This window comes from Pelophylax lessonae, assembly GCF_965119305.1.
Source record: "Pelophylax lessonae genome assembly, chromosome: 2".
NCBI classification, from domain to species: Eukaryota; Metazoa; Chordata; class Amphibia; order Anura; family Ranidae; genus Pelophylax; species Pelophylax lessonae.
This window is the reverse complement of record NC_138769.1, coordinates 728,981,166-729,004,533: the sequence shown is the minus strand read 5'-3', so window position 1 is coordinate 729,004,533 and position 23,368 is coordinate 728,981,166. Positions and strand designations below refer to the sequence as shown.

At 44.4% G+C, this 23,368-nt stretch overlaps 1 protein-coding gene across 1 annotated transcript in view; it reads left to right on the top strand.

Annotated features, from left to right (window-relative positions):
• The window catches only part of LOC309545657 (transient receptor potential cation channel subfamily M member 2-like), a gene marked incomplete at both ends in the record, with an annotated part of 173,037 nt that overhangs the window by 88,481 nt on the left and 61,188 nt on the right, over window positions 1-23,368 (top strand). The window contains 3 exons of the mRNA XM_082244928.1: window positions 11,463-11,598; window positions 13,966-14,137; window positions 14,230-14,407. Of these exons, the coding sequence (XP_082101054.1) occupies window positions 11,463-11,598; window positions 13,966-14,137; window positions 14,230-14,407 (486 nt within the window). The remainder of the gene's footprint in view (window positions 1-11,462; window positions 11,599-13,965; window positions 14,138-14,229; window positions 14,408-23,368) is intronic.

Sequence of the window (23,368 nt, the reverse complement as noted above, 5' to 3'; positions counted from 1 at the left end):
CCCTGAATGCCAGCATTTCAAAATTATTGGCCTTTGAAATGCTGTCATTCCGTCTGGTGGAGACGCACAGTTTTAAAAACCTTATGTCGGTGGCTGTCCCACAGTACGTCGTGCCCAGCCGCCACTACTTTTCCAGGCAAGCCATCCCTTCCCTGCACAACCAAGTGGGGGAAAAAATCAGGTGTGCACTGCGCAACGCCATCTGTGCCAAGGTCCACCTAACTACGGATACGTGGACCAGTAAGCACGGTCAGGGGCGTTATATCTCCCTAACGGCACACTGGGTAAATGCAGTGGCGGATGGGCCTGAGGCGGATAGCAATTTGGCGCATGTCCTTCCACCACCGAGGATTGCAGGGCGCTTCAGTTTGCCTCCTGTTCCTAACTCCTCCTACTCCGCTTCCTCATCCTCTACCGCCTCCTCATCCGGACAGCGTAACACCTTCACCACCAACTTCAGCACGGCCAGGGGTAAACGACAGCAGGCAGTTTTACAACTTGCCTGTTTGGGGGACAAACCACACACCGCGCAGGAGTTGTGGAGGAGCATGGAACAGCAGACAAATGAGTGGTTGCTGCCAGCGAGCCTCAAGCCCGGCCTGGTGGTGTGCGATAACGGGCGAAATCTCATAGCAGCTCTGGGCCTAGCCGGTTTGACGCACATCCCTTGCCTGGCGCATGTGCTGAATTTGGTGGTGCAGAGGTTCCTTAAAAACTACCCCGATATGTCAGAGCTGCTGCAGAAAGTGCGGGCCGTTTGTGCGCACTTTCGGCGTTCTCACCCTGCTGCTGCTCGCCTGGCAGCGCTGCAGCGTAACTTCGGCCTTCCCGCTCACCGCCTCATATGTGACGTGCCCACAAGGTGGAACTCCACCTTGCACATGCTGGAAAGACTGTGCGAGCAGCAGCAGGCCATAGTGGAGTTTCAGCTGCAGCACGCACGCGTGAGTCGCTCTGCGGAACAGCACCACTTCACCACCAATAACTGGGCCTCCATGCGAGACCTGTGTGCCTTGTTGCGCTGTTTTGAGTACTCCACCAACATGGCCAGTGGCAATGACGCCGTTCTCAGCTTAACTATCCCACTTCTATGCCTCCTTGAAAAAACAATTCGGGCGATGATGGAAGAGGATGTGGCACAGGATGAGGAGGAGGAGGAGGATGAAGAGGTAACATTTCCAAGGCTTTCAGGGCAGTCATTCGCAAGGGGCTCCGAGGGTGGGTTCCTGCACACGCAAACGCCAGGGACGCAATTGTCCAGCAGGGGCACAGTTCTGGAGGATGAGGAGGATGAGGAGGAGGAGGAGCTGGAGGAGGAGATGGAACCATGTTCACAGCAGGGTGGCACCCAGGCCAGCTCATGGCCATCACTGGTGCGTGGCTGGGGGGATACAGAGGACACGGACCATACACCTCCCACAGAGGACAGCCTTTCGTCGCCTCTGGGCAGCCTGGCACACATGAGCGATTACATGCTGCAGTGTCTCCACAACGACCGCCGAGTTGCCCACATTCTAACTTGTGCTGATTACTGGGTGGCCACGCTGCTGGATCCCCGTTACAAGGACAACGTACCGTCCTTAATTCACTCACTGGAGCGCGATCGCAAGATGCGCGAGTACAAGCGCACGCTGGTAGACGCCATGCTGCTGGCATTCCCATCTGACAGCGGGGCCACAGTGGAAGCACAAGGCAGAGGAGGAGGAGGAGGAGGTCGCCAACGCAACCAGGGCACCGCCAGCACCTCAGAAGGCAGGGTTAGCATGGCCGAAATGTGGAAAAGCTTTGTCAGCACGCCACAACAAACAGCAGCACCAGCAGCTCAGATGGAACGTCTTAGCAGGAGGCAGCATTTTACCAACATGGTGGAGCAGTATGTGTGCACACGCCTACATGTAGTGAATGACGGGTCTGCCCCCTTCAACTTCTGGGTCTCCAAATTGGGCACATGGCCTGAGCTTGCCCTTTACGCCTTGGAGGTGCTGGCGTGCCCTGCAGCCAGTGTATTATCTGAACGGGTATTTAGCACGGCTGGGGGCGTTATAACAGACAAGCGCAGCCGCCTGTCCAGAGACAATGTGGACAAGCTCACGTTCATTAAAATGAACCAGGCATGGATCCCACGGGACTTTTCCGTACCTTATGCAGAATAGCAATGGATACCGACCTTACCCACCCATTGTTCCATTTTTGCTCTTTCTCACTCTTTTGGGGTGTACCCTCATTTAAAATTTGTGAAAAGAAGCAGTGTTGGCTACCTCGTCCTCCTCCTCAGGGCCAGATTAATGTAGGGTCTATTGGAGCTGCAGCTCCAGGCCCCTACCTTTTATATAGGCCCCGGGTTGGCCATATTCACTGTTACCGCTCTTCTGTCACTTGTAAACACAGAAGTCTGGCTTCTATGCTCGCTTCCCCAGGCAGCACCCTCAGAACCTCCCCACACAGCGTGAAGGCCGGACAAGGAGGGACAGTTGGCGATGCATGGATGTGTTTATGGGCTTCAGAGACAGCATCCCATGTTGAATTAGGCATGCATGGCTGCACCCTTCCTCCTCTGGGTGCATGGCAAGGCACGGCCCTAAGGCCCTTCAAAATCCTCAGCACCAAGCCCATGATGCTGTTAATCCGGCCCTGGTCCTCCTCCACCGCCGCTTCCACCTACACCGCCCATAGGTGTGCGCAGCCTATTGCATTAAGGTGTGCACCCCAAAGTTGAAATACACATGCATGTGTTTGCCAGCAGGGAGAGTAATGTATCGGGGCCATGTACCTGTAGGCAAGGAGAAATAGAGCAGAGCAGGTCCCAGGGAGATCTTTCCCATCTCCTCACTGGCAATGCTATGTGCCCTAGGTGATTAGGGTGTGCCCAGGCACACCCAGCACACCCTGTGCGCACGCCTATGTCACCGCCACATCCACCACCACCTCAACCTCCCTCCTACTCCATATGGGCCTCGTCCTTCAGAGATGAAGAAGAACATTGTTTTATTTTTCTGTTTTTTTTTGTTGTTTTAAGTTATTTCCCTATCCACATTTGTTTGCAGAGCACTTGCCATGCTCTTAATTACGTTTTGCTGCCATTTGCAGCACTCTAGCCCTTTCCTTTGGTGTTTTAGAGCCATTTTAGTGCCTTAAAGTTCGGGTCCCCATTGACTTCAATGGGGTTCGGTGTCCGGGAAAAGTTCGGTAAAAGTCCGGGACACGGACCCGGACTTTTTTTTAAAGTTCGGCCGAACCCGTCGAACACGGACATCTAGGTGTCCGCTCAACCCTAGTTCTGATGTCTAGTATAGTGCAGATGGTAAGAGGACACAGATGGAGTATACTTAGACAGAGTAACCTAGTGCAAGGATAGTTGAAGGTAGTCCCAAGAACTAACAGTCTATGCAGATGGTATGGAATAGATAGATAGATAGTCCTGGTAATTGCAGTAGATGACAGTAGGAGATTGGTTAGTAAGGAATCCCCTGTGGGGTACTTATCACTTAGATAGGTTAGTAGTAACAATGTCCATAGATAGAGAGGTGATCCCGTAGCGAGATACGGATCAGCGGCGAGGTTCCGGCGTCAGTTCAGCAAAGGAAATGTCAGCAGCTCCGACTTCACAGGAGAAGGTGCAGTGAACATGTGGTTTGAACGAGCGATGAGTGAGAGAAAGCCGGCGATTGAAATAGCCGCTCATAGCGGCGCTCGGCAATGATGTCATCTGGTCTTAAAGGTATATGCGTCTCTTGTTACACAAGATGGGACTCAATTAGCAAAGGAGAAATATGGAACAAGGGTACCAGAGGTACCAGAACATTACACCGGATGACGTATGGCAGGATGCGCGCGCACCCCGCGCACGCGCCCTACAGCCTAATGTCAGCTGAAGGACATCAGCTGAGGAGACGTGCAGCGGAACTGCGCATGCGCGTCTCCGATACATAGGCCGGGGAGCCACGGCTCCTCTCATTCCCCAGTTGCCAGGGAGGTGAGAGGACCGAAGGAGCCGTACACAGCCCAGCCAACCGTGAGTTCTTTCAAAAATATGCTAGCATGAATGTTATCACCATTTATCGGACCAGCACACATGTTAATACCATTGGGATTAATGATTTACTAGACATACAAGGAGTCTTCCCAAAAACGTGCCAGCACTAGTGGGACAGCTGTTTATCAAAAATACATACATATTGGCACCACTTGGACAAATGGCCTACTTGATTAATATGAGTCTCCCTAAATACGCTAGCACCACTGACAGTTGTGTTCCTGACCTAATTTTTACAGGCCAATATTACTGGGACCAATGTGGTACAAATGAGTCTATCCAAATATACCAGCACCACTGGGACCATTGATTACCTGGCAATTACACATACTAGTACCACTGGGACCATTGCTTTACCCCATAAATAACAATACCTATGTATTAATATCCTCAGAAAAGAATCAGCTATACCATTAGCAACCTATGAGAGGGCTCACCTGAGCAATTGGCTAAAGGTAAAGATAAGCTGTAAAGCAAAACAATATACACTCTCCTTGCATATCATGATGCAGCCATACACTTGACCGCCTTGTTATGTATTTCACAGCTAGTGATCTCCACCGTGGCAAGATACACAGCCCGGGATCAGGACATATATATATATATATATACTGCATAGAGAGGTTCACATACCCTAAGGAACCCTACAAGGTAACAATTATACCGCAATAGGGTTGAAACATTTAAACTGATTCATGCATATTGAAACTTCATAGCCATAAAAGACCTACACCCACAGGTTGGACGTACCAAGTTCCGACCAGGGGATAACACACTACGCACCAGAGGACCATTTGATGGGACAATCTGAAGCAAAGATTGAACAGGTGGCGGCCTTTAATGGCAGCATAGTCTGTAAGTCCTCCCCATAAACCATGCACACGTACCATTGAAACAAACACATTTTCCTTAACAAGTACAATACCTTGCAGGCTACACGGCTCGGGCTCTCGTTGCTCCAGAGGGATCAACACCATCACACATGGCAAGAAAATAATGAATGTACGTATCAATAGTTTCTTTTGCATACCACATTTGAATAAAATCAATAGTATTTACTATTTGATGACTAACTGAAATTATCTATACGATTATTGCAGAAATTGTGACTTGTACCCTTGAAAAAGGCTCACGTGAGAGCCGAAACGCGTTGGAACGCGAACGCAGGAGAAACTCTCTGTTCTGATAGAGAAGTTTCCCAACAAATAAGTCACAACGTTCACACCTGTCACTATTTTCGTACTAAATCACTTCTCTTCACCTAGGGGTCTATAGCCCCTCACAATTATCGTTTCTACTGTAAATATATATCTTGTTACCAATACAGTAAACAAAGCTTTATTTTTATTACCTTTATCTTAATTTATTCTTTGTTACTTTGCCCTTAAAGTCCCCACTTTTTTATGGCCTGAGGTACCAACCCCAAACACAGTTTTAGTAAATCAACCTCTAAGTGACACTTTGTGGGAACCAGTGACACTAAGTAATCAGTGCTAAAAAAAAAAAAAAGAAATGCACTGTCACTGTACTAATGACACTGGCTTGGGAGGGGTTAACTTATAGGGCAATCAAAGGGTTAAATGTGTGCCTCACTGTGGTGCGGCACACATTGGTGCTTTTACTAAGGGAAGGCATAGATACGTGTCCCTGCTTTGCAGGAACACAGGATCCATGCCTTCCTTACTGACAGACCCCGTTCTGCCTGTTTACAGAATGATCATCAGGTACCAGTGGACATTGAGTCCATCAGACCCCCCGATTGGCTCTGATACCCACAAATGCAGGGGAGCGGAGCTGAGCAGAGGAAGATCACCTTGGGGAAGGCAAGGAGATAGGCAGGCAGGTGGCTGGTCAGGACTTGAGCCAAGGCAGAAGAACATGTGAGCGGGAATGCACTCAAAACTGAAGAAATAGTCCCTCCACTTTGACCAGCACATGACCATCAGAGAGGGTAGCAGATAATGGAAAAAAAATGCACCCCCCCTAAGCTAGTAGGAGCAGGGGAGTGTAAAATTGCCCAGGTCCTTGTTCAAATTAATCCGGGGACAAAACCGGGGACAAACTTGGTCCGGGGACAGTGTCTTCATTCCGGGGACTGTCTCCGGAAACCAGGGACATCTGGTCACCCTAAGCTAGGCAGCTCTGAAACACATAGTCATGCCCTCTGTGTGGTATGACATTACTTCCAGTCCAGAATTGCGTTCCACAGTGAGCCCTGCTTCCTGGTTCTAGTTGCTTAGTAAGACCTCATCTGGAATATGCAGTTCAGTTTTGGGCACCAGTTCTAAAAAAAAGGATATCGGGGGAACTGGAGAAAGTGCAGAGAAGGGCAACCAAACTGATAAGAGGCATGGAGGAGCTCAGCTATGAGAAAAGATTAGAGGAACTGAATTTATTCTCTCTTGAGAAGAGGAGATTAAGGGGGGATATGATCACCATGTATAAATGCATAAGGGGTCCATAGAAACATAGAAACATAGAATGTGTCAGCAGATAAGAACCATTTGGCCCATCTAGTCTGCCCAATATATCTGAATCCTATGAATAGTCCCTGGCCCTATCTTATATGAAGGATAGCCTTATGCCTATCCCATGCATGTTTAAACTCCTTCACTGTATTTACAGCTACCACTTCTGCAGGAAGGTCATTCCATGCATCCACTACTCTCTCAGTAAAGTAATACTTCCTCATATTACTTTTAAACCTTTGCCCCTCTAATTTAAAACTGTATCCTCTTGTGGTAGTTTTTCTTCTTTTAAATATGCTCTCCTCCTTTACCGAGTTGATTCCCTTTATGTATTTAAAAGTTTCTATCATATCCCCTCTGTCTCTTCTTTCTTCCAAGCTATACATGTTAAGGTCCTTTAACCTTTCCTGGTAAGTTTTTTCCAGCAATCCATGTACTAGTTTAGTAGCTCTTCTCTGAACTCTCTCTAGAGTATCTATATCCTTCTGGAGATATGGCCTCCAGTACTGCGCACAATACTCCAAGTGAGGTCTCACCAGTGTTCTGTACAGCGGCATAAGCACTTCTCTCTTTCTACTGCTTATACCTCTCCCTATACATCCAAGCATTCTGCTGGCATTTCGTGCTGCTCTATTACATTGTCTTCCCACCTTTAAGTCTTCTGAAATAATTACTCCTAAATCCCTTTCCTCAGATACTGAGGTCAGGACTGTGTCAAATATTCTATATTCTGCCCTTGGGTTTTTACGCCCCAGGTGCATTATCTTGCACTTATCCACATTAAATTTCAGTTGCCAGAGTTCTGACCATTCTTCTAGTTTTCCTAAATCCTTTTCCATTTGGCGTTTCCCTCCAGGAACATCAACCCTGTTACATATCTTTGTGTCATCAGCAAAAAGACAAACCTTACCATCGAGGCCTTTTGCAATAACACTTATGAAGATATTAAACAAAATTGGTCCCAGTACAGATCCCTGAGGTACCCCACTGGTAACATGACCTTGTTCTGAATGTTCTCCATTGACTACAACCCTCTGTTGTCTGTCACTCAGCCACTGCCTAATCCACTCAACAAAATGGGAGTCCATGCTCAATGACTGCAGTTTATTGATAAGTCTTCTTGTGGGACAGTGTCAAAAGCCTTACTAAAATCTAGATATGCAATGTCTACTGCACCTCCACCGTCTATTATTTTAGTCACCCAGTCAAAAAAATCTATAAGATTTGTTTGACATGATCTCCCTGAAGTAAACCCATGTTGTTTTTCATCTTGCAATCCATGGGATTTAAGATGTTCCACAATCCTATCCTTTAATAGATTTTCCATTAATTTGCCTACTATTGATGTCAGACTCACTGGTCTATAGTTGCTCGATTCCTCCCTACTACCTTTCTTGTGAATGGGCACGACATTTGCCAATTTCCAATCTTCCGGGACGACTCCTGTTACTAAAGATTGGTTAAATAAATCTGTTAATGGTTTTGCCAGCTCACCACTAAGCTCTTTTAATAATTTTGGGTGTATCTCATCAGGACCCTGTGACTTATTTGTCTTCACTTTAGACAGCAATCTTAGAACGTCTTCCTCTGTAAAGACACATGCATCAAACGATTCATTAGTCATCCTTTCAAGTGGAGGTCCTTCTCCTTCTTTTTCTTCTGTAAAAACTGAACAGAAGTATTCATTAAGGCAGTCGGCTAGCCCTTTATTCTCTTCTACATACCTTCCGTCCTTTGTTTTTAATTTAGTTATTCCTTGTTTTAATTTCATTTTTTCATTTATATATCTGAAGAATGTCTTATCCCCCTTTTTCATAGACTGAGCTAGTTTTTCTTCTGCCTGCGCTTTAAAAGTTCTTATAACTTGCTTGGCCTCTTTCTGCCTAATCTTGTAGATTTCCTTATCTTCATTGCTCTGGGTTTTTTTATAATTACAAAATGCTAGCTTTTTATTTTTAATGATTTGGGCCACATCTGCTGAGTACCACAGTTGTCTCTTCCTTTTTTTGCTTTTACTGACAAGTCTAATGCAATTTTCTGTTGCCTTCAATAATGCACCTTTTAAGTAGTCCCATTTCTCCTGGACTCCATGTAATCCGTTCCAGTCTGATAAGGACTCATTTATGACTAATTTCATTTTTGAAAAGTCTGTTTTTCTAAAATCTAAAACTTTTATTTTTGTGTGGTGTGACTCTTTCACAGTTCTTATATTAAACCACACTGACTGGTGATCACTAGATCCCAAGGTTTCGCCTTCAATGACATCATATACCGAATCCCCATTTGTGAATACCAAATCCAAAATGGCCTCCCTCCGGGTTGGCTCCTCAACCACTTGTTGCAGAGACAACCCCAGTAGGGAATTTAGAATATCTGTACTCCTGGTAGAACTTGCTATTTTGGTTTTCCAGTTTATATCTGGAAGATTGAAATCTCCCATAATGATAACTTCTCCTTTCATTGTCATTTTAGCTATTTCTTCAACTAGTAGATCATCTAGTTCTTTGACTTGACCAGGTGGTCTATATATCACACCTACACGAGTTACTGCATTCTTACCAACTTGTATTAGGTTAGATTTAATGCTATCTTTCACATACAGGGCCACTCCTCCTCCTTTCTTGCCTTCTCAGTCTCTTCTGTATAAAGAGTACCCTGGTATGGTTATGTCCCAGTCATTTCTTTCATTAAACCATGTCTCCGTAACAGCCACTAAATCTACATTCTCAGATGCCATTATTGACCCAAGTTCATTGATTTTTTTACCTAAACTGCGAGCATTTGTAGACAGGACTCTGAGCTTATCATTTCTTAACCTCTGTGCTTCTGACCTGTTCTGGCATTGTTTCGGGGGGCAATTGGACTCTTGTATTTCCACTCTTTTGCCCCCCCCCCCTTCCTAGTTTAAATACTCTTTCACAAATTCTTGGAGTTGTTTACTAAGTACATTTGTTCCTTTGAGAGAAAGATGCAAACCATCTTTTTTGTACAGTTCCTTTCTATTCCAAGTAGAGCTATCATGAGAAACAAAGCCAAATCCTTGCTCTTGACACCATTTACTAAGCCATATGTTGAACTCCTTTATGCGCCTCTGCCTATCATTCTGAACATTATGCACAGGCAGAACTTCAGAAAATGAAATGCTGGATGCAAAATCCTGTACGTCATTACCAAGTGTGATAAAAGATTTTTTCACCTCTGACACTTCATTGCAAGCCAGGTCATTTGTCCCTAGATGGACAAGAACATCCACGTCCCCTTCCTGCTTTGCTTGCGTAACAATATTAATAATACGTCTTCTATCTCGTCTAGCAGTAGCACCAGGGAGACATCTCACAAAACCATTTTCTTTAAGCTCCACACTTCTTATGATTGAATCACCCAGCAACAGCTGCTTCCTTTGAGACTTCACTTTATCTTTTTTGTCCTTGGCTGCAGTCTTGCATACATTAGACATAGGAGTCGATGGTTTCTCACCCTCTGTGCTTGAGTCCATATCCATGTTGTCCTTACATTCTGAGAGTGCTGCAAATGAATTTTGGAGAACCACTGACTGTGGGACATGTCTTCTATGCTTCTGTCCATATAGTGAACTTGGTGTTGAGTTGTTCACTTTAAGGTCAACACAGAGGACAAGGGTGCACTCTTTAGGTCTAGAGGAAAACAGATTTCGTCTCCAAATACGGAAAGGTTTATTCACCATAAGTGTCAACATTTGATGCTTCTTATTGCAGAGTTTGCACCTTTTAAGAATTTCACAGTTCACATATGTATTAATATATGATTTTAGGTTGATCCACCAGAGTTTTATGAATTTCTATAGGTTTGACTTCACTCATTTTTATGGTTTTACTCACTTAGGAATTTTATTCATCTAGTTATATTTGTAGTTGGTACCAGCACCATTGTGCACTTTTCACAGAGCTGGATCACCTATCATTTTTTGCACTTACCATAGATTTTTCACAAGTTATGAAGCACATGACACTTTATTAATTTTATATTCAACATCTATTTAGCATCATTATAAAATACACGGATTAGCAGGTATACACTGGCAGCGCCATCAACCTTTTCTTGCATTATTCACCATAAGACCTGTGAAAATATGGAATAGACTCCCTCCAGAGGTGGTTCTGGCTAGCTCAGTAGATTGCTTTAAAAAAGCCTGGATTCTTTCCTGGGTGGACTTAGTATGAATGGGTACAATTATTTATAGGTAAAGTTGATCCAGGGAATATCTGATTGCCTCTCGGGGGATCAGCAAGGAATGTTTTTCCCCTGCTGAAGCAAATTGGATCATGCTTTGCTGGGGTTTTTTCGCCTTCTTCTGGATCAACTGCGGGTATAGGATTGTGTATATGGGATTGTATGGTTGGGTTTTCATTACTGTTTTGTTTTTCTTTTTTTGTTTTTTTATTTTTTTATTGGTGGAGCCAGATGGACTTGTGTCTTTTTTCAACCTTACTTACTATGTAACTATGTAACTATGCTTCATGGTTTCTTCACCAACTTGCGGTGATGATACAGCTACCTAGCCTAGAGTTGGGGATAACTTTGGATCGCTGAGCTGCCGGTTCCATGAGTTTTGAGGACAGGCACTGTTTATCACCTCTTTTATGTAACTCGCCACTTGTCATTTTTATAATGAAAGCTTTTGCATTACTACACTTAGTTTGGTGCTCTCTTGTGTTCCCTTGATATTACAAAGTGCCAGTAGCAGCCAATCCTGTCCTTTTTTTTGTCCTGATAACGAAACCTGATTAGATGCAATGAGCTGGGAGCTCTCATTTTCCAAAAAGCAACATAAATGAAACGCGAATTGCTTGCTATAGGCAAGGTGGACACATTTTGATTTTGTTCTCTCTTATAAATGAAGCCCTGGGACCACAGTCTTAGATTATGTGAGATAAGACTGTTGTAGCATTGCACACTTCTAACAGCCCTCTTTCTGTGTCTAGATTGGTTCGGACAGACACTGTCTATCTGGGTCGGGTGTTCCTGTCTATAGACTTCATGATATTCTGCATCCGCCTCATGCACATCTTCTCGGTCAGCAAAGTTCTTGGTCCTAAGATTATCATACTCCGCAGAATGGTAAGGTCATGATCTAGAACAGGTTGGAAATATCCTATTATTCTTGAAGGATAATTTATATTTCTACAGTTATAGCAAATGTTTGTGGACACCTTACTAGAGATTTAACATTTCCAAAAATGTTGAAGCCATGGGAAAAAAAAAAAATTCTGGAAAAATTGAAATTTTGGAAAAATTTTAACAAACATTCAGTGTGGAGTAGTTTTACAAATTAAAAGTCGCTCTGTTACACTGGGAAGGTGAAATGCAGTGTATATAAGGGAGCGAAGTCACAGCTCTGATGGTGGGTGAGATGGAATACATCCAAATTAGCATTCAGTCCCACCTAGTCACACCTACAGTCCAAAGTCCCACCTCACAGATCACACCAGTGGTGGGATTCAGCTGGTTCGCGCAGAACCGGTTACTAAACATTTGGAAGTTCGCCGAACCGCCTTACTGTGACCATCTGTATCATCCGCTCAGGCTCTCTCTGCCTCTGTCCCTGCCTGTGGCCACGGTGTCGGCGTTCTCTCTCTGCGGGGAGGCGGCCGGAGCCCACACACTGCACTGGTTGCTAGGCTAGAGCCGCTTAGCGTCTAGCAATCAGTGACGTCACCCCCTTTCGTCACCCCCCCATGCCATTGGCCGAGGAAGAGGCGGGAGGACTGAGGACTCAAGGAGACGTGGGGACTGAAGAGAAGCCGCAGCTACAGGTAAGTGCACTGGTCTCGGGGGGGGGGCTTGGCACGCTGTTCACTCTGCATTGAAAGGGGGCACATTGGTCTCTCTGCATTGAAAGGGGGCACGCTGGTCTCTGCATTGAAAGGGGGCACACTGGTCTCTCTGCATTGAAAGGGGGCACACTGGTCTCTGCATTGAAAGGGGGCAAGCTGGTCTCTGCATTGAAAGGGGGCACGCTGTTCACTCTGCATTGAAAGGAGGCACATTGGTCTCTCTGCATTGAAAGGGGGCACGCTGGTCTCTGCATTGAAAGGGGGCACGCTGGTCTCTCTGCATTGAAAGGGGGCACACTGGTCTCTGCATTGAAAGGGGGCAAGCTGGTCTCTGCATTGAAAGGGGGCACGCTGGTCTCTCTGCATTGAAAGGGGGCACGCTGTTCACTGTGCATTGAAAGTCGGAACTGGTTACTAAAATTTTTGAATCCCACCACTGGATCACACCCTTCCAAAACCTAAACCCTCCCTGAAACTAGAGAGGTTCAAAGCACAATGGGACATGTAGTATCCACATCCACATGTTCCACATTTTTTTTTTCAATTTTTCCAGAGAAAAAAAGAAAAAATGCTTTGAAAAAAAAAGAAAACACGGAAAAAAATTTTTTTTTCTAATTTTCTTTTTTTTTTTTTTTGCGGGCCTTCCCATTTCTACACCTGACCAGCACACCTATATGAGCTTGTTGGACATCCTGTTCCAAAATCATGAGTATCGAATTGTGTTACTCCCCCCCATTCCTCTTCGCAATTATAATAGTCTCCACTATTCTGGGAATAATTTCTAATGTTGGAGTGTGTTTGTGGGAATGTTGGGATAGAAGACCTGGCTTACAATAAGTGTTCTAGTTTATCCCAAAGGTGTTCAACAGGGTTGAGACAGGCCACTCCAGTTGCCCCGCACCACAATCAGTCACGCCGCTGGAGCAGAAAAGGGCTGGAACTGCTGGACTCGTGCTCGTCGCTGGAACATTTGGTTTCAGGTAAGAATAACGAGGTGGGGGGGGGGGGGTCTTGGGGACAGCTGCAACCAAGAAGGTTTGTCACCTTAATGCAGGGGTCTCCAAACTTTCTAAAAAAAAGGGCCAGTTTACTGTCCTTCAGACTTTAGGAGGGCCGGACTATGGCCACTGAGAGTAGAAAAGATCTCGATGTCAGTGGGAAAAAACGATGCCCCATCTTTAATGTCATTGGAAGGAATTGTGCCCTATTGTTGGTGTCACTGGAAGGAATTATGCCCCAATAATGGTGTCATTGGGAGGAATTGTGCCCCTTCATTGGAAAGGAATTATGTCCCATTGTTGGTATCAGTAGATAAAATAGTGCCCCAAGGGCCGGATAAAAGCAATCAAAGGGCCGCATCTGGCACCCGGGCAGCAGTTTGGTGACCACTGCCTTAATGTATAAAATGCATTAGGGTGAAAAACCTTGAGACTTTACAAAACCTTTAACGGTACCCTTCACTGGAAATACAGGAACTCAATAATAGGGGTGGCAACATATTTATGGACATAAACTAGGTGTGATGGTCAGATGTCCAGTAACCTTTGGCCATATAGTGTTTTAGTTATCAGTCAATATATTTCTACTGAGTACTCAATCAGAAGAAACAGATGTTAACACTTTAAGATCTTTAATCTTTGATTTCATCCAGGTCAAAGACATCTTCTTCTTCCTCTTCCTCATGGCCGTTTGGATTGTGTCATACGGAGTGGCAAAGCAGGCGATTCTAACTACCAACGAAGAAAGGTTGGAGTGGATTTTCCGCAATGTTATCTATGGACCCTACCTCACCCTCTTTGGTCAAATCCCATCAGACATCGATAGTAAGTTGGCTGGTGCTTCTTGTAATGAGTTGATGGCAGGATGGTTGCAGGTCATTATGATGGGGGTGTACATAACTTTTTTGTTTTTTCAGGTTTAAATTTTGACATAACAAAATGTTCACAAAATGGCACCGACCCGGGCATGCCAAAATGTGTTGTCAATGATGGAACCAATGCACTGTTTCCGGAGTGGTTAACCATAATTCTTATGTGCCTTTATCTCCTCCTGGCCAACATCCTTCTGCTCAATCTACTTATTGCGATGTTCAGGTAAGAAGAGTTCTTTCTTATTCACTTACAGCAATTGCTGGTGTACACTGTATGGTGTAGCAATATTCTGTAGGGGAAACCTTGGTTATGGTTGCAACCTCTATAACCTCCTGAGGACTTTAGTAAGTGGATTCAAACATGTTTGGGACAAACATACAGGTATATCTATGTTCACAAAAAAAGTACAAAAATACAAATAAAATACAAAAAAAATTAAATAAAGCATTTTGTCACACAGCCGAAAAGTTAAGGAAATCAAAATTAGTGTTTGAAGGGCTGGAGAAGGGCATGAAGATTCTGAATACCATCTGTGATTATAATAAGGTCTGAAGATCACCAATAACTAAACCCAATTAAAGCCTACTGCTGCACATATGCATCCTTAGGCTTCTTTCCAAAAAACGGAACAGAGCTGAAAGGACGCAAATCGGATGTTAGCGGATGGTCATCCGCTGACATCCGCAATCGCATTGACATGCATTATGTTCGTATATCATCCGCAAAAAAATGGGATGGTATACAGAAAAGCGGAACGCCCGTGTGAAAGAGGCCATAGGAACTGGGGATTCTGTGTCCAGAGCGTGCTCACTGCAAACTCCAGCACAGTGACTGAGTGGCACTGATCTGTCACAGACTGCTTTTGGTCTTTGTTTATGATAAGGATTGGTAGGACCTATCACTCAATACCCAGTGTGGGTGGCCATCATCCCGATAAGTAGAGAAAGGAAAATCCCCCAATGGTATGGGATTTTTTATGCCACAAAAAAAAAAAACTGCAACTCAAGCAGTTGGGTCCCTTCTTAGTGAGGTTTTGATTGAAGACCCATTAGAAGTGCTTATGTGAGGAGTAGGGAAGGGGCTGAAATCATTAAGCAGAATTTACCCATACCAACTGCTCACTAATAGGGCTTTATGACATGCCATAAATACTATAGAAAACAGTGGAAAGCATATACATTCCTGGCTGTTTACCTCTCACTGCAACAACAAAATGTGTACAAAAACATCAAACCACTATATGACTGCTCAGGGTTCACCTCTGATAATCCCTTCACAACTCCTCCAGTCGGGTGCCTTCCCAACTCGTGTGCTACACGATGTAAGAAAAGGAAAATCCAGATAGTTGCACACCAACAATCTACTTTATTAGGCATGAATGAAAGGTGGTAAAGGTACAGTGAAGGACAAACAGGTAGACGCGTTTTGCACTAAGTCAGCGCTTAATCATTACCCAGTGGACGCAAGCCTCAAATACCGTTTTTAAAGTTTAATAACAGCTGTCTCCTATCACAGGCAGTGGGGCCACCTCCTATTGCACTGAGCCAGGTTTGAAAGAAAAACTGGCTCCAAAACTTGGTACTTATTGATGCCAAGCACATGCTGAGAGTATGATCCAACCCACATCTATCTCCACAAGAATGCACTAGCCAGGAGCATAGGGATCAAAACACAGCAATGTGAGAGATGGTTAAAAAAAAAAACTTTAACCCACACATACATTTTAAAATCAACATCAAAACATTTCTCAGGACAGTACTATAATAAATTTAATCAATTGCTTAAGCCCACAATATTGGTTTAAAGGCAAAAAGCTCAACAAACAAACAAAATATAATACGTACATAATAAATAATGAACAGACAACAGAGGGCAAAAAGTCCATGTATGTGACAGGACAAATGCAAAGGATATTTAAAGACACATAACAGGAGAGAGAGAAGAGGAGGACACAAAGCAGAGGTGCAAGGAGACCAAAGGTGCTGTGCAGATGGCTCATAAAAAGGAGCAAGGTCCCACTCGTAATTCAATCCATTTGGGATACGTGTGCACAAATAAAAAATCCAAAATACTCCTCTTCTACATAGCAACCTGAAGCTATCCCCCCCCCCCAAGGTCTCCCAACTCCCTCAATCCCCTGTATATATAAGGCAGTGAGATCACTCCCATGTGAACTATTAAAATGATTAGCAACATTAGTAAAATGATTTTTCTGGATATCACACACATGGTCATGGAGACGATCCCACAGCCTTTGTGTCGTCCTGCTCCCATATTGTATTTAATAGATTTTACAGGTGATCAGGTATATCAAGTGTTTAGTATTACAATGAATGAAGTTTCTAATTTTATAGCTTAAACTGTAGAAACAAATTCCTCCCCCCTCTGTAGTCAGGCACAAGGACACCCACCTGTACCACACTAAGCAATATTTCCTTTTGTGTCTTAGAAGATTAAAAATAGCTTGTGGAAATCAAATTGCTCAAAGTGGGCGCATGTCGGGAGACTACTCTAGCATCTCCAGAAAGTAAACAGGTATATATTTTATCAATCAGGAGCACAGGGAGGCTGCGTTCAATTATATATTTTTTTTTTTCCTAAAGTCCAAGCTAAACGCTGTGCAAAACACTGGTGGTCTTCTCTTAGATCTATCCCATACCCTCCTACTGAGTTAGCTGTCACTTCCAATATTTCTAGCTATATTAATAGCATACCCCTTTTGTAAAATATGGATCCTTCAGATGGGCAAGCGCTCTTTCAGAATCCTCATTTTTGTTACATATTCTGCACAATCGCAGGAATTGGCCCACAGGGATCCCCCGGACTATGTGCTTGGGATGACCAGAGTCTGCACTTAGGATGCCATTGCCAGATAGAGGCTTCCGATACAGACTGGTGTCTATACAGCCATCACCACCTCTTAACGTAACATCCAAAAATTTGATGCTGCAATCATTCATCTGTTCGGTAAAACTTAGGTTGAGTTTATTGTAATTTAGATACAGCAAAAACTCTTCTAACCCCTTTAAGCTCACTGGAACACTTAAAGATTAGATCATCTATGTAGCGCATTGAAAAATCTGATGTGTGGGCAGAATGGGTTATCAGGTCCAAAAATCCACACCAGTTGTCGAGGGAGGACAATAACCTGGCACCCATCGCTGCCTTGCACCACTGAAGGTAAAATTTTTCATCAAATGAGAAATAATTCTGGGCCAACAGGTACTCCAGGGACTCCAAGATGAACTCTCTCTGGATACTGGAAAATAATCCACACTAATTCTAGGAAACTGCTCTAAGGCCCAGAGAATGGAGATAGAGGAGTACAGACTGGCCACATCACACGTGACCCATCTGTCACTCCCCCAATCCTGACATAAATTTAACAAATAATTGATGTCCCGTAAGTAACTGGGGAGTAACTGTGGAGCCCAACGACTATGGGTTGCAACTGGAAGTCTAGCTACTGTCCAATACTCTCGTTTAGGGGCCCAACCCTAGCTACAGTGGGTCTTCCCACCAGGAGATTTAACCCCTTGTGGGTTTTTGGCAGATGATAAAATGCTGGGATAATAGGCACTTCAGGAATTAATATTTCCCCTTTACGGTTAGATAAAATACCTAATCCAACACCCTTCTGTTGGTAAGTACAGTTCCATAATCACTGGTGGGATCCCTCTTTAACCTAAGATACGTGTTATTATCCGAAAGCTGCCTAAGAGCCTCACATTTGTATGTATTAGTATCCTGGATGTCAACCATACCCCCTCTTATCAGAATTTTTAATAACAATTGAACCATCCTCACTGAGCTGTCTCAGTGACTGTCTTTCACGGGTGCTAAGGTTGTCATCCAGGAAGATGTCACCAGACACAGCATGCAAGGCCAATCCGGTCAGTTCCTGCTCCACCATTTTTTTTAATTGGTTCATCTCCTTACCTATATTTTGAATGGGGTAGAAATCTGACCGATGTTTGAAGGACACCATAGATCCCTGCTCCTCTTCCTTATCCAAGCGGGACTCCAGCGCAAAATCAGCCAGAGCACATAAGTTACACTGATCAATTAAATTGGATTTAAAATTATCGTGCTCTGAAGTTTTACTATAACCGCTAGCTTCTTCAACGTCACCAAAGTAATATTTGCACAAAGTAAGAGAGCATGCAAATTTATTAAGATCAAGTATTGTGTTAAAGGTTAAGGTGACATGTAGGGCGGGAGTTTAACCCCTTGGAAAGCAACAAAATGTATCCATAACTACTGGGACAAGCAGTATCCATCTGCATTTATCAAATAATTGCTATAATTTTACGACCACCTACTCCTATATTATGAGGTGCAGGAGGCGATTAGACACATTTAGATACATGAGGTAGGGCTGAGGGGGTGAAGTGATATTGAACATTAAAACCAAACACAATAAACCGCATAAATATTACAATAGTTACATAGTAGTTGAGGTTGAATAAAGACAACAGTCCATCCAGTTCAACCTGTGTAGGTGTGTGTGGACGCAATCATCTCTCATACCCCTGAATGTTATGATCCTTGAGATGTACATCCAAGAGTTTTTTTAAAGTAGCCATACTCCCTGCAGTTAGTAACACTTGTGGTAGAGAATTTCACAATCTTGTAGCCCTAACTGTAAAAAAAAAACCCCTGCGTAGCCTGAGGTTAAATCACTTCTCCTCTAATTGCATTGTATGGCCTCGTGTCCTAATGCATTCCTTGTGACTGAACAGTTTTTTTTCTATGCTGAGATCACCGTTAAGGTACTTGTATATCGCTATCATGTCTCCTCTCAGGCGTCTCCTTTACAGGGAGAATAAATCAAGCGCTTGTAAGCGCTCTTCATAATTAAGGTCCTCCAATCCCCTGATCAGTTTAGTTGCCCTTCTCTGGATTCTCTCCAGCTCCAACACATCCCTCCTGAGGACTGGTGACCAGAACTGGACAGAATACTCCAATCACAATGTGACACAAATTATTTTCCTTGGAGTATTATGGCCACAGCTTTTATTGCATAACAAGGTAAGAACAATAACATGATTTAGACACGAGTTCTTCAAAAACATACAAGAATTCTGATGTAAACTTTAACCACTTGCCGACCGCCGCAAGTACATATACTGCGGCGGTCAGCCCCCCCTGGGCAAAGTGACGTAACGATACGTCACTCGCCCGCGAGCCAATAGGGGGCGAGCGCGCACCGCCGGAGGCTACATCAAAAGCCACGCCCCCTTGACAGTTAGAAGCACGCACCTAGGGACACACTTAACCCCTTGATTACTAATAAAATTAACCCCTTCCCTGCCAGTGTCATTTTCATAGTAACAGTGCATATTTATAGCACTGATTACTGTAGTAATGTCACTGGTACCCCCAAAAGTGTCAAAAATGTCAGTCAGGGGTCCGATCTGTCCGCTGCAATGTCGCAGTCCCGCAAAAAAAAATTGCAGATCGCCGCCATTACTAGTTTAAAAAAAAACAATAAAAATGACATAAATCTTTCCCTTAGTTAGTAAACGCAATAACTTTTGCGCAAACCAATCAAAATACGCTTATTGCGATATTTTTTACCAAAAATATGTAGCAGAAAACAAATTGGCCTAAAATGTTAAAAAAATGTTGATTTTTACATTTTTTTGGGGGGGAATTTCATATAAAAAAATGTGAAAATATTGTTATTTTTTAAAAATTGACGCTCTTTTTTTGTTTATAGCGCAAAAAATAAAAATCGCACAGGTGATCAAATACCACCAAAAGAAAGCCCTGTTTGTGGGAAAAAAAAGGACGTCAATTTAATTTGGGTACAGTGTCGCATGACCGCGTAATTGTCCGTTAAAGTCACGCAGTGCCGAATCGCAAAATAGGCCCTGGTCTTTGAGCAGCCAAACCCTCCGGGGCTTAAGTGGTTAAAGTCAGGTCCTTGTCAGTGCCACCCAATAACATGTTCCGTTGTAAACCTGTACTGGCCACCAGTCATCTACAACCAGCTTCATTATTCACCTGGAATAAACCTTAGTAAGTACTTCCTTCATGAACACCACATAGATATTTGTGATGAAGGTTAAACCACTAGTCCAAACATTACCAAAGATCTTACTATTTTGGCACCATCAAGGACCCACCAATGCTATGACAAAAGTACAATATGCCCCACAAGTCTGCCATTCTCTTTGCATATCTCAGTTCCCCAAACCTTTGCACTTGGGCCAAATTTCTCCCCACATTGTCTGTTTCTCCTTGAGGTTTCTCTAAGCTATGACCACTTCCACTCTGCTCCCCACATTATATCCTTAAACCATTGCCCAGCCATTCTTAGCCCTTCTCCTGCCTTCCAACCTACCCTGTCATGTGCTCTTTCTCCTATTTGCTTAGGGCAGCCCTTCAAAAGGTAATTCTGTTCTGTAGTTTAAAATATTGGTCATCAGATTGGAACCTATGGGCATAATCCATAATCCAGTGGGCATGTGAAAAAATAAATGTATTAAGCAAATTGTATTTGAGGGTGTGGCCTCTATATGATCAAAAAACATTTTGACACCCGCTCAGCCACTCCTCAGACCCTTCCATTGGTTATTTTAATTTCTGTAAACTTCCTCCTCAGGGGCCATAAAAAGCTGGTTAACTGCAGCATGTCCATCTTCTGTTCCATCAAATTGAAGCACAAGAGTCATTCTGAGGGCCGATGACTTCAAACCCCAAATCAGAATGTGCTCCATTGACACCCCAGTTTGTGCTACATTGACACCCCAGGTTGTGCTACATTGACACCCCAGGTTAGCAGGGCTTTTTTTCTCAGTGAAAAGGTGTTGGAACTCCCCCCTTCTGAGTCACTTATGTCTTTGCCCCTACCCACCTCCGAGCACCACCCCTTGGTTCCATCCCCTACCCACCTTCAAGCAAGCACCACCTCCTTTATGGAATACCGAGCCAAGTATAATTTTGTTGTGCTAAGTAATTTGTATGTACTTTGTTAATGATAACAAGAAAAGCTGTAAAACACCCCCCTCCCTTCATCCAGCAGCAATATACCCTCCCCCCAGCAACAATAGATTCCCCGGCAACAGTTGACCCCTGCAACAAAATATCACCCCAGCAACAATAGACCCCTGGCAGCAACAACAGATCTCCCAAAATGATAAAGAAAAGGTGACCAGCGCTATGGACTATAATATATGGTGGGAGGGTGAGAACAAAAAAAGTGTAAGCTGCCCCAATCAAACCTTAAGTGTAAAGGTGAAAAGTGCAAAAATGAAGTGTGACGATTGGTGTTGGCGCTACCTTAAAAAATAAAACCATATATAGTGCCCCAAATGGCGTGAATGGAGGTATAAGGTTCAGTGACCCACAAATTGTAAAGTGTTACCAAATGGTGTGAGGCTGCATTCACATGTCAGCGTTTGGATCGCGGGCAGAACCGCCGCGGTTCCGCCCGCGATCCGGAGATTATTGCAAATCGCGGGACGCCTAGCGTTGCCCGTTGATTTGCAATAGCCCCCCAAACGCCGAGCGATGTTGCCGCGATTTCCGCCTGCCGAATCGCGGCAACATCGCGCAAACAAAATCGCGGGATGCAATACGCTCCAAAGAAGCTCTTGTACTTCTTTGGAGCGTATTGCGTCCCGCGATTTTGTTTGCGCGATGTTGCCGCGATTCGGCAGGCGGCAACATCGCTCGGCGTTTGGGGGGCTATTGCAAATCAACGGGCAACGCTAGGCGTCCCGCGATTTGCAATAAATCTCCGGATCGCGGGCGGAACCGCGGCGGTTCTGCCCGCGATCCATACGCTCACATGTGAACGGAGCCTAAGTGAAAAGATCTTAAATAAAATTATGAGAACGAGGTGTTTAATCACATAAATCCAAACACAAATCAACAAACCATATAGTGATATGTGTAAACAAAATGTATAAAATAAACGGATACCGTGAAAGTATTGACCCACAACCACAAGTGTGTAAACAGGTTCCAAATACCTGATATTTGTGCCACACCAATTGTGATTAAATGGTGAAAAAAATATAGATGCTAATAGGTAAAGTCCACGAGTGGCCACTGGGTGGCGTTTGTGATGATACAACCTGTATGATGGTACGTAGGGGGGTTCTTCTCCGTTACAAGGGAGCAATCATGAGCCGGTGGTGGATGCCCTAGATGCTCACATAGAAAGAAGAAGGCCCCATAGTGAATAGATAATCCATACAGTAATAAGCAAAGGCGTAGTAGACTCACTCGTTCAGATGATCAGGATCAGAAAACAACAGTGCGCGCCGGGATGCTTCCGCGTTCCACGGCCGACAACCGGAAGTGACGTTTGATGTACAAGACTCCGCCCTACGCGTTTCGTCAGAGGGACGTCAACTGAGCGTACTCCCGTACTTCTTATAGCCGCCCGTACTGACGAAAACGCATAGGGCGGAGTCTTGTACGTCAAACGTCACTTCCGGTTGTCGGCCGTGGAACGCGGAAGCATCCCGGCAATTAGAGTTGGCAATTAGAGGTCAGACTGCACTTCTGGTTCCTTTTTATCACCTCTTCTTCCTGTTCCTGCCCCACCCAGGTCATCACAGGAAGTCTATATTAACCAGTGCACTGCAGGTCTGCTTTTTCTGTTCAATAGTGTTTGTTTCCTGTTTGCTGGTTCTACTTTTCTGTGTACCAACTTTGGCTTGTCTCTGACTATTCCTCTTTGCCTGTTACCCTGACCTTTGGCCTGTCCCTTGGTTACCCTTGTCTGCCTGTTACCCCGACCTCGGCTTACCCTTCACCATTCCATGTGTCCTGAGTGGCTACTTCCCTTCTCTCCCTTCGGAGCGTGACCTGGGGGACCCCAGGGGGCGCGACCTGGGCCCAGCTGCAGCCAAGTCCATCCTCACCACTAGAGGCGCTGGTGAACACCTGCTGGGTCTTAGACTCCGTGCCCTGTGGAATCTTGGGTTCACGTTCCCGTCCATCCGCAGCAGTCTGCTATCGGGTTCACTACCTTGCGCTGCTCCCCTGCCTCCAACAGGGTGCAGTTGTCACCTGACCACTGGTGACCTGACAGATAGTATACAACCACGTTAAGTACTTTTTATATTTTCATTTATTTTGCATTATTAAAACCGTATCATGTAATGTCTTTTCTGTAAATAATTTCCTGCACCATTTTTTCTTTTCTTTTATTAAAATAATATT